Below are 18,488 nucleotides of genomic sequence, written 5' to 3'. Positions count from 1 at the left end.
TCTAACACGCTGTTCTCTCCCAAAAAGGTAACCATCTCCCTTTAAACAAGCTGATGCATCAGAATGCAGAGTTCAGAACAAAGCTGTGTTTCTCTACCATAAAAGCACATAATTTAATTTTTCTCATGAAATGTAACTGAAATTTTTCTGCTTAATACTTATTTCCTTTCACTGTACATTGATGAATAATGACTACCTGGGTGGGAATTACAGCTATCACTCCTTAATTCAACGGCAATTAATTCAAATTATCTGATAATTCAAAACTTTATCACTAAATTCCCACTATGTCTTGTTATTTACATTATGTAATTCAAATAATTGATAATTCAAATTATCAGGAGTAGACTGTAATTAGCCAATACTCTTGTTACTTTCTTAAACTCCATTTAAATGTATTCTTCCTTCACATTTTTAGGTTCACCTCCTCTTCCCTCCTCTCCTCCTATCAATCAGCAGCCCCAAGTTAAAAGGGTGATCAGGCTGCTCGTAGATCGCTGCAATGTTGCTCCTGCTACAGGAAGCTGGGCAAGAGTAACTCAGAGTGACTAACTCATTGATTGTCCTTCCCTGCCTGTGTGGAAGTACTTGGTTTGGTTGGTGTCTCCATTCAGTAGCACAGTTGAGATCAAGAATACGGTATGTAAAGAATTAAGAATCGCTTCTCGGCCTTTTGGCTAAGATCCAGTGTGTTCCTTTTCGGGCTTATTTGGATCTGAGCGGACTGGAACGCTGGCCGCGACCTCATGCGCTCGCAAAGTGCTGACTTTGCTGTGATTGGTCGTTTGTGTGCTGGCTCCGCCCCTAAATTTGCATAAGGACCACATCAACACTGCAATGGCAGGGAAGGGCACCCGGGCAGTCGGCCATGGTGTGCCAAACACAGTCAGGGTGACGGTAACGACAGTCGAATGTGTTTCGCCGGTGGATCGGGAGGTTTTCGTCAAACGCGTTCTGCTCGACTGCTGTGGATTCAAAGCGACGGACATCTTCTGCCTCCAGGATTTCCCTCGAAGCGGACATTTTGACGTCACCTTCAAGACCGTCGCTGGATGCCAGAAGCTTCTTCAAGTCTTCAAGGAGAAGGGGAGCGTCGGACTGCTGGCCATGCTCGCTGCGGAGCCGCTCTTCACCCTCCCAACGCAGAGGAATCGCAAGCTGATTGTACACATGTACAACCCACACGTCCCGGTCGCCGATGTGCTGACGTTCCTCGCCAGATACGTCGACGGGGCGCAGAACAGCGTCGACGTCACCGACCAGTTTGGGATCTGGACCAGCAAGAGGGAGGTCACGGCAACGTTGAGACTGGACGCCCACGGCAACATCGTCCACCCTCCTTCCAGCTTTGCCATCGGAGGAAGTCGAGGGTACATCACGTACGTGGGGCAGCCCAGAGTCTGTCGCACCTGCGGCAAATCCGGCCATCTGGCGAACACCTGCACTGCAACCGTCTGCAAGAACTGCAAGCAGGAAGGACACCAGACTAAGGACTGCAAGGAGAGCAAGCGCTGCAACCTGTGCGGGCTGGAAGGCCATCTCTACAGGGTCTGCCCCGAACGCAACCTCAGCTACGCCCAGGCGGCCAAGAACAACACAGCGGAGGAGGAGGGGGCAACAAGCAAGGATGCCCCAAAGAAGGCCAAGAGTCAGCGCCCGGCCGCGACCTCCTCCAAGAAGCCCCTAGCCCAGGAAAACAATGAACGAGGAAAGGGTCAAGCCGAAAACTGCCAGACCCCGACACCCAGCTCCGAGCCTCCCCACCAGACGACAGAGTCCATGGACGAGGAGGCAGCAGAGGGAGGATGGCAGCTGGTGGTCAAAAAAACCAAAAAGAAGAAGCCAGAGGAAAGGAAACAAGCCCCTGCCGACACTACACCAGGGGTTAAAAGAGCACTCGAGTCGCAGTCGGACTGCAGCGACTACCCCGAGTCTGACGAGGAGGGACGACAGGAGCGAAATGGTCAGCCGTCCCACCGAAAGAGGCAAAATACCCAAGGTGACCCCGACGCGATCGGCAGCCCCCATCTCCAGAACACTGGGAGCGACAACGCCTCCGGTGCCCTCCAGCTCCGGGGAAGCCGGCAGCATCGTAGTGCCCAGCGCACACCAGCTCCGGGACACCGGGAGCAGCACCGCAGAGAGCGAAGACCAGCTCCGGGAAACCGGGAGAAGCGACAACGAGGAGCCCCAACCGATCGAGGATCGCACGGACTCTTCACCCGACACCAGGCCGCCGATGTCACCCCGGCAGAACGACGACCCCCTCTCTGAGGCAGAACAGAACTCGTACCTCAGCTCAGGGATCGTGGAACACTTTACACAGATCACCTGGATGCAGAAACACGGCCAAGAGCTGGAAACAGCAAACGGACTGACGGGTGAGACTTTAAACAGTTGTTAAAATGGGTCTGAAAGTCGCATCCATTAACGTGCGTAGCGTTAAATGCACTACGCGATGTGTGTCGACCTTGGACTACCTGGCCAAGGTCAAGAGCGACCTGCTGTTCTTACAGGAGTGCGGCCTGCCGCATCTCAGCAATTACAGGCAATGGTCGCAGCGCTGGGCCCACGGGCCGTCTATCTGGTCGGGAGGCAACGATAACCGTGCCTCCGGCCTGGGGATTCTGCTGCGGGGGGGCAACTTCACCATCACCGAAGTAAAGGAGGTGGTGGGGGGCCGTCTCCTCGTAGCAGACGTAATGTACAAAAACGCTCCGCTCCGGCTGATCAACGTGTACGCCCCGCCTCTGAAGGACGAGCGGCTGGCCGTCTTCCAGCAGCTCCCACTGCTGCTGGCGACGTCCAAGCCGGTCATTCTCGGCGGTGACTTCAACTGCATCATCGATGCGGCTGGACGATCCGGCAGAGCCGACAGCAAACTGGACGCCACGTCCAAACTCCTGATGGAAGCGGTGAAAGACGCCAAGCTGTGCGACGTCTTCAGCAACCCTGCAGACGGAGCGGCGCGTCAATACACCTGGTCCAGACCAGACGGGTCCGTCCGTTCCAGGATAGACTTCCTGTTTGTGTCCCCGAAGCTCAAGGTCAGATCCACCAAGGTCACACCGGTGTTCTTCTCTGACCACTGCCTCCTCCTGGCCGACTGTGACCTACAGGACGATCAGAGAGTGGGCAGGGGGACATGGAAGCTGAACGTGAAACTGTTGACCCCGGGAAACATTGAGGAACTGAAGAGGGATTACAAAGGTTGGAGAACCGTAAAGCCCCTCTTTGATTCCCCAGTGCACTGGTGGGAAGCCATCAAGGCGAACATCAAGAGGTTCTTCATCCTCAAAGGTGTTCAGAAGGCGAGAGAGAGGCAGAGGGAAACGTCCCGACTCCAGAAAAGCATGCAGAATCTTCTCCTGCTGCAGTCGATGGGGATCGATGTCGGGGAGGAACTCAGAGAGGTGAAGGACCAGCAAGCCTCGCTCTTTGCCTCCGAGGCCTCCAAGATCATCTTCCGGTCCAGAGTCCGCTCCGTGGAGCAGGACGAGACTTGCTTGCGCTTCTTCTTCCAAAAGGTGCACAGAGAGAGCTCTGTGATCAGCAGCCTGAAGGAAGAGAACGGCTCGGTCACGTCCTCGCAGCCCGACATACTGAGGATCTGCAAATCCTTTTATGCCGGACTGTACGACGCGAAGCCCACAGACAGCGCGGCCTCCCACTCCTTCTTGTCGTCTATCACGGAGGTTCTAGACGACAGCAAGCGGGAGAGTCTGGATCACCCGCTAACTCTGGACGAACTGACAAAGGCCGTCCGATCCTTCGAGAAGAGTAAGACTCCCGGAAGCGACGGCTTACCGATGGAGTTGTACTCGGCTCTGTGGGACTGGATAGGCCCAGACCTGCTGGAAGTGTACGGGGGTATGCTTCTGGCAGGCAGCATGTCAGACTCCATGAGGAAAGGCATCATCACCCTCATCTACAAACAGAAGGGGGAGAGGGAAGAAATCAAAAATTGGCGACCCATCTCACTACTTAACGTGGACTACAAAATTCTGTCCAAGGTCATCGCCAATCGGGTCAAGTCAGCCCTGGAGGTGGTGATCCACCCCGATCAGACCTGCACCGTACCCGGCAGGAAGATCTCTGATAGCCTGGCGCTACTCAGGGATACGATTGCCTACGTACAGGACAGGGGGGTGAACACCTGCCTGATCAGCCTGGACCAGGAGAAGGCCTTTGACAGAATATCCCACACGTACATGATGGACGTGCTCTCCAAAATGGGGTTTGGGGAGGGAATCCGCAATTGGATCCAACTGCTCTACACAAACATCAGTAGCGCAGTTTCAATCAACGGGTGGGAATCAGAAAGCTTTCCGATCATCTTGTTCGTGTGTTGCATCGAACCCTTTGCCGAGTCCATCAGGAGGGATGCGGGCATAAGAGGGGTGACGATCCCAGGCAGTGGAGGCACTCAGGTCAAGGCCTCCCTGTACATGGATGACGTCGCCGTCTTTTGCTCGGATCAGCTGTCGGTCCGCAGATTGATGAGCATCTGCGACCGTTTCGAACTGGCCTCGGGGGCCAGGGTAAATCGTAGCAAGAGCGAGGCCATGTTCTTTGGGAACTGGACCGACCGATCCTTTGTCCCCTTCACCGTCAGGTCGGATTACCTGAAGGTGCTGGGGATCTGGTTCGGGGGGGCCGGGGCGTGCAGAAACTGGGACTGTGGGATCAACGATCCCTCTCGATCGTGGGCAAGAACCTGGTCATCAGGTGCGAGGTGCTCTCGGTGTTGCTGTACGTGGCGCAGGTCTGGCCCATACCTCGCTCCTGCGCCGCGACAGTCACCCGAGCCATCTTCCACTTTGTCTGGAGATCAAAATGGACCGTGTCCGCAGGGTCACGATGTACAAATCTCCAGAGAAAGGGGGGAAAGGCGTGCCCAACGTGGCCCTCATCCTGATGGCCACCTTTGTGTGCGGCTGCATCAAGCTGTGCATAGACCCTCAGTACGCAAACACAAAGTGTCACTACGTGCTGAGGTTCTACCTGTCCCCGGTGTTGAGAAGGATGGGCCTGGCCACGCTGCCACGGAACGCTCCGTCCAGTTGGACCGTTCCACCCCACCTGTCCTTCGTGGAAAGGTTTGTGCAGGAAAACACCTTTGACCACAAGGCGATCAAGCAAGTGGTCCGCACGTAACGTCCTCGAGACCCTGCGGGAAAAGGAGATGGTGGATCCTGTCGGTTGGTTCCCCGAGCAGACTGTCAATGTCATTTGGCAGAACGCCTCATCGCCAGAGCTTTCAAACAAGCACCAAGACCTAGCTTGGCTGGTGGTGAGAAGGGCCCTTCCCGTCAGATCCTTCATGCACTCCAGGGCTCTCAGCGCCACCGCGCGCTGTCCCAGAGGAGGCTGCGGTGGAGACGAGACCGTCACCCATCTCCTTCTGGAATGCGCCTTTGCAAAGAAGGTCTGGAGAGAGATGCAGTGGTATCTGTCCAGGTTCGTCCCGAGCAGTTCCGTAACACAGGTTTCTGTGCTCTACGGGCTGTTCCCGGGGACGCACACTGAGACGGACATCAGCTGCTGCTGGAAGACCATCAACTCGGTGAAAGACGCCCTTTGGTCTGCCCGAAACTTGCTGGTCTTCCAGCACAAGGAGCTGTCCTCGACCGAGTGTTGCAGACTGGCACATTCCAAGGTCCAGGACTACGTGCTGAGGGATGCACTGAGGCTGGGTGCGGCCGCCGCAAAGGCCCTGTGGGGAAAGGCAACCGTTTAGAGCCTTCCCGCCATTGTAAACCGAGGGGCTGCAATCAGGGAAAAACCCCCTCGGGCAGAATGTAAAATTCAAATTGCTGTAATGTACCTGTAATGAATCTGAAATGAATCTGTAAGCAATAATCTGTGTTGAGTATGATGCAATGAGACACCCTAGAGTGTCATGAACTGTAATTATGTCCAATGTGTTCATTGAACTGTACTTGACGTAACCTGCAAATTGTATAATCTGTATTGTGTACGTTTGGAAAGTGATATGACAACTGTATTGTATGTACTGCTGCAAATTTTATGAATAAAGTATATTTTTTGAAAAAAAAAATGTAAAGAATTAAGGAGCTCAATGCATGGACTACTGCACCATGGCAGAGTATGTTAAAGCCATCTTCAACCGTAATCATTATGTTAACATGATGTGGAGATGCCGGTGATGGACTGGGGTTGACAATTGTAAACAATTTTACAACACCAAGTTATAGTCCAACAATTTTATTTGAATATCATGAAATCTCATGGCATCAGGTCAAACATAGGCAAGGAAACCTTCTGCTGATTACCACCTACCGCACTCTCTCAAATGATAAGTCAGTCCTCCTCCACGTTGAGCACCACTTGAAGGAAGCACAGAGGGTAGTAAGGGCACAGAATGTACTCTGGGTGGGGGACTCCAATGTCCATCACCAAAAGTGGCTCGGTAGCACCACTACTGAGCGAGATGGCCGAGTCCTGAAGGACACAACTGCCAGACGGGCCTGCGGCAGGTGATGAGCAAACCAACACGAGGGAAAAACCTACTTGACCTCGTCCTCACCAATCTACCTGTCGCAGATGCATCTGTCCATGACAGTATTGGTAGGAGTGACCACCGCACAGTCCTTGTGGAGACAAAGTCCCATCTTTACTGAAGACACCATCCAACGTGTTGTGTGGCATTATCACCGTGCTAAATGGGATAGCTTCAGAACAGATCTAGCAGCTCAAAACTGGACATCCATGAGGTGCTGTGGGCCATCAGCAGCAGCAGAATTTTATTCTAGCACAAGCTGTAATCTCATGGCCCGGCATATTCTTCACTCTACCATTACCAACAAGCCAGGGGATCAACCCCAGTTCAAAATGGAGTGCAGAAGAGCATGCCAGGAGCAGCACCAGGCATATCTAAAAATGAGGTGCCAACCTGATGATGCTACAACACAGGACTAGATGCATGCTAAACAGCGGAAGCAACATGCTATAGACAGAGCTAAGCGATTCCACAACCAACAGATCAGATCAAAGCTCTGCAGTCCTGCCACATCCAGCCGTGAACGGTGGTGGTCAATTAAACAACTAACGAGAGGAGGCGGCTCCGTGAACATCCCCATCCTCAATGATGCAAAGTCCATCACTTGAGTGCAAAAGACAAGGCTGAAGCGTTTGCAACCATCTTCAACCAGAAGTGCTGAGTAGATGATCCATCTCAGCCTCCTCCCGATATCCCCACCTTCACAGAAGCCAGTCTTCAGACTATTTGATTCACTCCAAGTGATATCAAGAAACAGCTGAGTGCACTGGATACAACAAAAGCTACGGGCCCCGACAACATCCCGGCTGTAATGCTGAAGGCTTGTGCTTCAGAACTAGCTGCGCCTCTAGCCAAACTGTTCCAGTACAGCTACAACACTGGTATCTACCAGACAATGTGGAAAATTGCCCAGGTATGTCCTGTCCACAAAAAGCAGGACAAATCCAATCCGGCCAATTACCGCCCCATCAGTCTACTCTCAATCATCAGCAAAGTGATGGAAGGTGTCGTCGACAGTGCTATCAAACGGAACTTACCTCACCAATAACCTGCTCACCGATGCTCAGTTTGGGTTCCACCAGGATCATTCGGCTCCAGACCTCATTACATCCTTGGTCCAAACATGAACAAAAGAGCTGAATTCCAGAGGTGAGGTGAGAGTGACTGCCCTTGACATCGAGGCAGCATTTGACCAAGTGTGGCACCAAGGAGCCCTAGTGAAATTGAAGTTAATGGGAATCAAGGGGAAAACTCTCCAGTGACTGGAGTCATAACTAGCACAAAGGAGGATGGTAGTGGTTGTTGGAGACCAATCAGCTCAGCCCCAGGACATTGCTACAGGACTTACTCAGGGCAGTGTCCTAGGCCCAACCATCTACAGCTGCTTTATCAATGGCCTTCCCTCCATCATAAGGTCAGAAATGGGGATGTTCGCTGATGATTGCACAGTGTTCAGTTCCATTCGCAACCCCTCAGAAAATGAAGCAGTCCGTGCCCGCATGCAGCAAGACCTGGACAACATCCAGGCTTGGGCTGATAAGTGGCAAGTAACATTCGTGTCAGACGAGTACCCGGCAATCACCACCTCCCCTTGACATTCAACAGCATTACCATCGCCAAATCCCCCACCATCAACATCCTGGGGGTCACCATTGACCAGAAACTTAACTGGACCAGCCACATATATACTGTGGCTACAAGAGCAAGTCAGAGGCTGGGTATTCTGCGGCGAGTGACTCACCTCCTGACTCCCCAAAGCCTTTCCACCATCTACAGGGCACAAGTCAGGAGTGTGATGGAACACTCTCCACTTGCCTGGACGAGCTCCACAACACTCAAGAAGCTCAACACCATCCAAGACAAAGCAGCCCGCTTGATTGGTACCCATCCACCACCCTAAACATTCACTCCCTTCACTAGCTGCAGTGTGCACAATCCACAGGATGCACTGCAGCAACTCGCCAAGGCTTCTTCGACAGCACCTCCCAAACCTGCGACCTCTACCACCTAGAAGGACAAGGACAGCAGGCACATGGGAACAGCACCACCTGCACGTTCCCCTCCAAGTCACACACCATCCCGACTTGGAAGCATATCGCAGTTCCTTCATCGTCGCTGGGTCAAAATCCTGGAACTCCCTACACAACAGCACTGTGGGAGAACCTTCACCTCACGGACTGCAGCGGTTGAAGAAGGCGACTCACCACCACCTTCTCAAGGACAATTAGGGATGGGCAATAAATGCTGGCCTCACCAGCAATGTCCACATCCCATGAACAAATAAAACAAAAAGGTTGGAACAGTTCTTAAATAGAAACTCCTATAATCCATATTTTGAAGACACTAATCTACATGTGAAGCTAGTCCCTTTACCTCCATTAATCAGCTGGTGCAACTTCCAAAAGATAAACTGAAAGCAGTCAAATATAATCTTCCCACCTGCATTGCCGCTTACCCTCATCACTCTACGCTGTATTTTTCTCATGCAGCAAAAAAAGTAAACGTGTTAACAGTTGTGCAATCCTAGTAAAAAGTACTACTAGATTACATAAATGGCATTTCTATTGCTACTCCGAGATTGCTCTTATCCAAATATGAGTTGGTTGAAATCAGCATTTTGTTTTTTAAAAACTGCTGTCCACATGTTGAGGCCATTGCTTGGACCAGTCCTCGGCAGAATGGAGGGGAAGTGCTTACAATGGGCAGCATTTTAGCACCCGCTATCAGGTGCGTTCCTGGCGGGGGGGGCCCGGAAAATCGGGAAATCCCGGAGCGGGACCGGAGCCCGCCTCGAACCCGCGCACTTCCGGGTTCCCCGCTGACGCGCCGGCGTGCGCGCGCAGCCCCCGCTGATGGGAATCCCGCAGGCAATTCAAGCCAGCGGGATGCCACTTGAAGGTATTTATTTGGCTTGTTCAGGTCATTAACTGACCTAATTAAGGGATTATGTGAGGAGGGGTGGGATTTTATTGCAAACTGGGACTGTTTCCCACACTGGGGGAAACACTCCCAGTTCGAATGGACCTGTTGCAGCTGTCAGCCTGTGGCAGCTGCAAAGGTCCATTTGACATGTGTGGGGGGAGACCCTCACTCATTGCAGGAGGCCACTCTGTCACTTGGGACAAAGTTTGGCCTCCACCACCCTCCTCCTGACAATCAAAGTCACCAACTTGCACACTTACCCCGGTGTCCAGACACATGTACCTACCTTGCGGACCCCCTCAGATGGACATCTTCCGGATGGGGGCCACCGTAGCTGCAGTCATGACCTCCTCAGAGGGCGAACAGCATCACAAGCCTCGCCATCCACGCCGTCCACCTCTGACACGTGGAGCTCCACAACAGAGTGCTGTGACACATCCACCTGTACAGCAGGAGGGCAACCGCAGAGAGAGATGCGTCGCAGAGGGCACTACCCTCGCCACAGGGTCCACAGACCGAGGCTCAGCTTCCTGGACCTCTCTGAGCAGCAGTGCACACGGAGGATCAGAGTCACTCGACATGTAGTCGTGGACATCTGCAGCCTCCTTCATGCCAAGCTGCTCCCGGCTGGCCCGAGCACCATCTTCTTACCTGTCGCTGTCAAAGTCACCACTGCCCTCAACGACCTCTCCTCCGCATCCTTCCAGGGTGCCACCGGGGACATCGCCGACGTCTCTCAGACGTCTGCACAAAAGAGCCCTGCAAATACACCTACACCCACTCTGCAGTGACACAATGGGTGGCATCAGTTGTGGGGCTTCATAGTGATCCTCAGGAAAGGGCATTATTGCACAGACCAGACAAGATTCGCGAAGACATGGCAGTAGTGGTGCCAATATAATATGTAATGCGAGTTGGTCAGAAATTCAATATAAGTAAAAACCATGACAAACCCTCAAACACCCTTGTGCATCCCCTTCATGCTCACGACACGTTTGCCTTACGCTTCCTACTGCACATATGTGATGCATGCCCTGTGGCTGCAGCACAGGTAGTGGCAGGTTGAGTGAGGCTGACCGTGAAAGAGATGCACGAGAGGGTGAGTATGAGATAGAGCCATGAGATTGTATGAGGATTGGGTTGAGTGGTAGTGGTGGGATGAGTACTGGAGAGGTGAGTAGGTGCAGGTACGATGAGGATGAGGTTTGAGTGGGTATGATGGGTGATGTGACAGAGTAGTGTTGGCAGTGCAGAAGGAGATGTGGGGTGGGGGCAGTGATGTGGCAGACGGAGTGTAGGGGAATGAGTAAGTGTACTCACTTCGGCTGACCTACTGAGGTCATTGGAGCGCCTCCTGCACTGTATGCAGGTGCGTGATATGTTGGTGGTGCTGGTGACCTCCTCTGCCACCTCGAGCCAGGCCTTCCTGGTGGCAGAGGCAGGCCGCTTCCTCCCGCCCGCCGGGGGGGGGGGGGGGGGAAATCTCTGTCCTCCCCCTCCTCCTCACCCCATGTATTGATACCTGGAATGAGGCATCATTAAACTGGGAGCAGCCTTCCCCGTGGGCTGCTCCATGCTGTGATTTTTTCTGTTTGTTGCAGCATCAGTCAGTGGAGGACTGCCCCTTTAAATAGAGCTCCTCCAGCTGACAGATCTTACTGCGCATGCGCAGCCCGCCCGACGCGCAGATCAGCAGTGGGGAACCTGGGAGGAGCAGGTAAGTGGATCCAATTGGACTACGATCGCGCGGGTGGCTGACTCATTTCACCGGGCGCGTTACCCACGTGCCCGATAGCCCGCCCGTCGAGAACTCGCAGCCCTGGTAACATCGGGCCCAATATGTCCTAGAGATATAAAATTATAGTGGTGTGCTTCATGCACAATTGTGCCATAGACAGAAGCCTTACCGTGGACTTGGATGAGCAACTACAAGTCATGGAAGACCAGGGGAACCACAGTGCGCAGCAGACCAGCTGCTGCAGGCAGGGAGACTGGTGCTTCCAGTGATTTCTGGAACTGGATACTATTACTTTCTACTGAGCATATTTAAACCACAGAACTGCCAGCTTTTTTACCAGATACTTTTAGATAACAACTGCATTTGTTCCATTTACTTTTTGCCAACTGACTTTCCGAGCTATATTAAAAATGAACTGATTTACTGTGTGTCTGAGTATGTGCAGTGTGCATGTTTAATGTAGTTCTCTGGTCCATTCAGCCCTTACAAATCATGAGTTCCTGCCTGTGCCTTACTTTAAATGCTCCCCTAGCTAAGGGGGAAGCAGTGATGTGTGGTTGCTCAGCCAACTGGCAAGCCACATGAGATTCAGAAAGCCTGTTACTTGTAGCGATTCCAGATGTATCTGCATCAGCACTGCTGTCGAGACTCTAATCCATGCCCTTATCACCTTGAGGCTCAATTTCTCCCAACTGGCCTCCTTGCTTATACCTTCATAAATTGTAACTCATTCAGAATGTCGCTGCCTGCATTCTAACCTGCTCAAACTGCAGCAATGGACACTCAAATGTCCTGGCCTACATTTATCCCTCAACCAACACCACTAAAACAGATTATCTGGTCATTATCACATTACTGTTTGTGGGAGCTTGCTGTGCACAAATTGGCTGCCGCGTTTCCTACATTACAATAGTGGCTACACTTCAAAAAGTACTTCATTGATTGCAAAGTGCTTTGGGATGTCCTGAGGTCATGAAAGGTGCTATATAAATGCAAGTCTTCCTCTTCAAAGCCCCGCATTTCCATCACCCAGCTTCTCGCCAGGCTCCACTGGCTCCCTGTGCCTTCCATATTAATTTCAAAATCCTTGTCTTTTTCAAATGCCCCCAAGGCCTTGCTCTACCTCACCTCAGTGACTTCCTGCAGCCATATATTCCTGCTCACACCCTTTGTTCCTCTGTTATTGGTGTACTCCTTGTTCTCATCCGGTACTTGCCACCATTGCCAACTCTTGGTTTTTTTTTGAGTATTCTTCACTGCAGTCACTCTGTGGTTACTCCTTTCTGAAGTGGCACCTGCAGTCACTTGTGCAGAGTTGCATGGTGGCACAAACCTGCTACTGACTTGAGAGTAAGTCAACTACCTCTATGATCTCCAGACACACCACTACTGAAGGCCATCGGCTTACCACACCCACTGCTCTGTCTCAGCATAGAGCTTAGGGCATTTATGAGCTGTCAGAAACTTTACCTCACGATTATCTGTAACCATTCTCCAAGTGAACTGAAGCCAGCCATGGCCACATCTTGGAGTCTGAGCACCAAAACTTCTACAATAACAGCAGGAGCAATCATGAGGGATTCTCCTATCGAGTATGATTAAATGACAGTGTCTACAAGAACAGTCAGAACCTAGCTGGTAAACTTTGCTTTCTGACAAGGCCATTGAGCCAATAATTACTCAAAATTACTGCACAATTCATAGTTGCATTAACAAGCTCTGTACATTTATTCTGGTTAAGTGGCTTCTAAACAGCTTGGGAAGTGTTAAAGGAGTACAGTTGCTAAATCTTTGCTCCTTAATATTAGTGAATTCACATTGGACCACACATCACATTATAAAATTGCACACACTCACTATTTTGTTGGCATATGCCCAAATTTCTTGGTCAGCTTTTTTCCTATTTTTAAACTGCATGTTTTCTAATTTATTCATTTTTATTATTTTGTCCATTTCTCTTTTTAGGGTTCTTTCCCTAACTTCATCTTCTACCACATCTGATTCCTTCCTCTTCCTTTGTCTCCTTCTGGAGATAAAAATGTCACTTTCCTTAGGGCATCGAGTTTACTTTTATCTGCATTGATTCTCTGCACTAAATGTTCCATTAATCCTTTCTTCCTCCCCTTTCAGATCACTATGATCCTCATTAATGTAAATAAAACAACATGGTCATCAATATACTAACCTTTTCCTTCTAAAGACTTTTTCTCTTGGCCATAGATCAGAAAAAGGGTTTTGCAGCATTTTTGACTGATTAAACTGCACACGATTTGCTGGAACAGGCCATTTTTTTAAAATCAAAAAACTCAGAGACATGAGAAAATAATAGTTTCTCAGTTAATTTTGCAACTAAAAGCCATGCTTCAACCTAGATTGAAAAAATGCATTTGTTAATAAACTTCAAAATTCACATGAATTCCCTAATTTCAATGTGCATATTCCTGCATGCACCAATGTTTAGGAACAGTTTAAAAGTATTACTTAAAAGGTGGACAATTGTTAAAAGTGCTTTCTTCTTCAGAGAAGGGGAATAATTCCCTCAAAATTTAATCAGCTCAAGTTGAATCAAAGACTAAATTACTGCAATCCAAATTATCAGACATTTTCACACATATGAAATTGCAAAACATATAAATTTTGCAAGAAGTTAATACTGTCCAAGTATATCTTTAAATTTCTAATCCTCAATAGCCTTTTACTCACTCGAGACCAATAACTCATGTTTCCATGAAGTGAAGTAGTTTTGTTCAATTATCAACTGCAAATCTAGGATGAATGGGTGGACCTATCCAACCTTGTGGAGTTTGCTAACTTGTCAATGATAATCCTACTCCCAAATTACTTCCCAATAGACTTTTTCATCATTATCTATCATCGCTGTTGTGTGTTCAATGAGAGGTCATGTATTGTTACCTACAGTGATCATAGTGTATTCCCTGGGAATCTAAATTTAAGCTGGCTGGACACACAAGCATTTTTTCAAGAAAAATGCTTAAATTGGTTTAAGCTACTTATGAATTTTAACTGAATATTTTAAGAACTCAATATTAATTGACCTCCCACTACTAAATTATAAAATTTAACTTGCTGTTCTTTCAATCACTTTCTACAGAATACATATTCTTTGTATTTAACACATTTGGCCTTTAACTCATGTTAAATATTTCTAATCACGTATTCCCATTCACATCTTTAAATGAAGTATTTTTAAACCCCAGATCACCTCTACTGTGCCAGTGTGAATTTAACCATTTCCCACACCAGCCTGCTTCTCCAACTAAGATTGCTCAAGTTAATGCCAAATTGCAGGCTACTATCCAAAACTATTTCACATAGGCCCAATAGGAACATTAGAAACAGGATTAGGCCAGTCAGCCCCTCGAGCCATGCTCCGCCATTCAATTAGATCATGGCTGATTTGTAACTGAACTCCATTTACCCACCTTAGCTTCATATCCCTTGATACCCTCACCTAACAAAAATTTATCGATCTCAGCCTTGAAAGCTCCAATTGTCCCAGCATTCTGGGAGAGAGAATTTCAGATTTCTACTACCCTTTATGTGAAAAAGTGCTTCCTGATTTTCCTCCTAAACAGCCTAGCTCTAATTTTAAAATTATGTCCGTTTGTTCTTGATTCTCCCATCAGAGAAAATAGTTTCTCTGTATCTAGCCTATCAAATCCTTTTAACATTTTAAACACCTCAATCTTCTGTACTCAAAGGAATACAAACCAAATTTCTGCAACCCCTCCTCATAATTTAACCCTCTAAGCATCGGTATCATTCTAGTGAATCTGCACTGCACCCCCTCCAAGGCCAATATATTCTTCCTGAGGTGCAGTGCCCAAAACTGAATGGAGAACTCTGGGGTCTGACCAAGGCTCTATACAACTGAAGCATGACTTCTTCCCTTCATATTCCTGCCCCTTTGAGGTAAAGGCCATCATTCCATTAGCCTTTTTGATTGCTTTTTGTACCTGCCTACTAGCTTTTAATGATTTGTGTACTTGGACTCCCAAATCTCTTTGCTCCTCTACAGTTCCTACTTTCTCACCATTTAGAAAATACTCTGATTTATGTTTCTTGGGTCCAAAGTGGATGACCTCACACTTGCCCACATTGAACTCCATTTGCCATGGTTTTGCCCACTCACTTCATTTGTCTATGTCCCTTTGCAACTTCCTGCTCCCATCTGTATATTTACTGTCCGTCCTAATTTAAGTGTCATCTGCAAACTTGGATATACAACTCTGTATTCCTTCATCCAAGTTCTATCGATCACAGAAACAAAATTATTAATTGAGTTAACATCCACTGCTTTTTGTGGGAGAGAGTTCCACACTTCTACCACTCTTTGCGTGAAGAAGTGTTTCCTAACTTCTCTCTTGAATGGCATGGCTCTGATTTTAAGGTTATGTCTCCTTGTCCTAGACTCCCCCAACAGCGGAAAAAGTTTCTCTCTATCGACCCTATCAATTCCTTTCAAAATCTTAAAACCCTCAATCAAATCATCCCTTAATCTTCCATATTCCAGGGAATATAAGCCTAGTTTATATAATTTCTCCTCATAATTTAACCCTTGGAGCCCTGGTAACATTCTGGTAAATCTGCACTGCACTCTTTCCAAGGCTAATATATCCTTCCTAAGGTGCAGAGCCCAGAACCGTACACAGTACTCCAGATGTGGTCTAACCAGGGCCTTGGAAGGCTGTAGCAAAACTTCCTCCCCTTTATATTCTAGCCCTCTCATTATAAAGGCGAACATTCCATTAACCTTTTTGATTATTTTTTGTACCTGACCATTACATTTTAGTGATGTGTACATGGAACCCTAAACCTCTTTGGACCTCCACTGTTCCTAGCTTTTCACCATTTTAAAAGTACTCATCTCTCCATTTTTTGGTCCAAAATGGATGACATAAAGATAAAACTTTTCAAGACTACAGGTGTTGACTCTCCATGTGCAATGCCAGGAGGCACTGGCTTGTACCAAACTTTAAGAATATTTAGCTGATGGACACCAAATCACAAGTGCTTGGCAGTGCATTTTCAACAGTGAAGCAGAGCTCATTGTACTGCCTGAAAATCTATGCACTGGCTGGTGTTTGCAGATCCAATTACAGTAAAGTAATACTGACACTTTTGTCTTGAAAAGCCATTTTAGGTGTCCAGCAAAATATGCTAAATAAGTTCTATGGTTCTAAGGTAGCATAACTCAGGAGTCAGGTCAGTGATCTGATTCCCAAGCACGCTAAATCAAGAGTTGTGAAACCACCTGTTGTACACTGCCAGATATGTTCAGATATAGACTGAAGAATCTTCATTTCGATCTCATCCTTCCAGAATTCCAACCATACCATCTTGCCATTAGAGCATCTAATGGTTTCTTAATTAAGTCCAGTGTCCTGGCCTCAATCACTCTTCTTAGCAACCCATTCCACTTTTGTATAAAGAAATATTCTTCATGTCTATCTAATAATTTGCCCTTCACATCCTTGAATTTGTGTTGTCTCGCTTCGGCATCTCAGAAATAATGTTTCAGGTTCACTTTCTCTTTTCCTGCAAGTACGTTATTCACCTCTAAGATCCCTTGAGGTGTCCCTTTGAAGTTGAAGAGTCATTCCTTAACAAGTCATCCTTCAGCCTCATTATCACTCTCACTGTATGGCCTCCAGGGCCTAGACTAACCTCTTACGGCTACCAGAATTAACACAGTATTCAGGATGTAGCCTGACAAGGGCATTGTCAAGCTTCAATACGACCTCTAGGAATTTGAACTCAACTAATTTATAGCAATATAACTTAGCATTCTATTTGCTTCATTTATTGCCATTTCAAATCAAATAGATACGATGAGCAATGAATTGAACCTCAGCCCTCTCTCATATTTTCCTCTCCCCCACCCCTCCACCCTGCCCCCCTCAGAAAACTCCATGCCACCCATGGAGTACATCCAACTTCTATTTTTGCCTTCCGATATGCCTACCCTTGCATATGTTCATACTTAACTGCATTTGCCATTGATCAGTTCTAGTGCCAAGCTGTACTTGAAAAATACTCAAGCAGTCCAGTGGACCACCTGGGAATTCTCTAAACATATTTCTAAGACAAAAATTAGAAACCAAATTGCCGATGATGGGGGAGGGGTGCAGCAAAGCTCAGCGTGAGGTACAGTCAGCAGTATAACTTGGTCTGGCGACTGAGCATCTGTCCAAGCTGTAATTAAGCTGCAACTTTAGTTGTTTAAAAACAACTGATTTTTAAAAAACACAACCATTTTCAGAATACCTCACTTAAGAATTTCAAACGCAGAGTATTAAACTATTCTAATGCAGTTTCAAACAGTAAGTTCAGCTTCTGAACAAGTATTTTGTACAACCACTTAATCTTGGTACAAATTAACATGTTCAATATGTTCCAATCATTCATAGCTACAGAATTCCCTCTTCAATTCTATTCTCAGCTGTAAGACTTCCACTGACATGAATTTATTTCATCAAAATTAATGCCCACTATACTCCATAGCTTATGCTCAATCTTAAACAAGAGTCAATTCCATGCGTACCTGAAAATTCAAGCATTTTTAGAAAAGTATTTTAAAACCCAAAAGACCAACAGGAGTATAGTTGGCAGCACTTTTTTTTGTTGCCTTACCGGTCTACTCTCTCTTTGAGAGGAAGAAGAAGAAGAAGCACTCCTATGAGTGGGAGTTGATATTTTGTGAGCAGGTGACATGTTTTTCTCTTCCGAGCTCATGGCTACCGATGGTGGTTCGGCGTACGTAGCAGTAATTGCACTATGGCCTTCACTCAAGCTTTGAAATTACCACTTGACTTCAGTACGTTAACTAACATTATTCCAATCAGCACAGGAGCAACAATATTGGGAAATCCCGGAGCAGGTGTTACTTTTTGTTTACCAGCTCAACCTAAAAGTGAAAAAAAAGGGAAAAAATAACATGTGTCAAATTAAACAGACATTTGTACAGACAGAGCAATTTTTTTTAAACCATAAAGTTAGAGGTTATATTCAGCAGAAGAACCATGCAATGAAGCTCCACAGAATTTATCTAATTCTACCTGCTTTACACTATTTGCAACAAGCCATTGTTCCACTTGCAAAATAAATAATTTCCCATCACAGTAACTTGGACTATAATGTAAAGGAGGTGCTCTCTCCTTTTTATTATGCAGGATTAACATCACAACCTGGAGATCTTTTCATAATTTTCTACCTCCAAAATATAGGCATCCACTCTAAATTTGCAATCATGAGACCATTTGCCCATTGTTCTCAATTGACAAT

At 47.7% G+C, this 18,488-nt stretch overlaps 1 protein-coding gene across 4 annotated transcripts in view; it reads right to left on the bottom strand.

Annotated features, from left to right (window-relative positions):
* The window catches only part of osbpl6 (oxysterol binding protein-like 6), a 169,925-nt gene that overhangs the window by 111,379 nt on the left and 40,058 nt on the right, over positions 1-18,488 (bottom strand). For all 4 annotated transcript variants that reach the window (XM_067987621.1, XM_067987623.1, XM_067987622.1 and 1 more), the window contains exon 2: positions 17,838-18,111. In XM_067987621.1, coding sequence (XP_067843722.1) covers positions 17,838-17,939 — 102 coding nt within the window. In that variant the 5' untranslated portion in view covers positions 17,940-18,111. The remainder of the gene's footprint in view (positions 1-17,837; positions 18,112-18,488) is intronic.

The sequence above is a fragment of the Heptranchias perlo genome, chromosome 7 (assembly GCF_035084215.1).
Source record: "Heptranchias perlo isolate sHepPer1 chromosome 7, sHepPer1.hap1, whole genome shotgun sequence".
Lineage (NCBI taxonomy): Eukaryota > Metazoa > Chordata > Chondrichthyes > Hexanchiformes > Hexanchidae > Heptranchias > Heptranchias perlo.
This window is presented reverse-complemented; position numbering and strand designations above follow the sequence as displayed.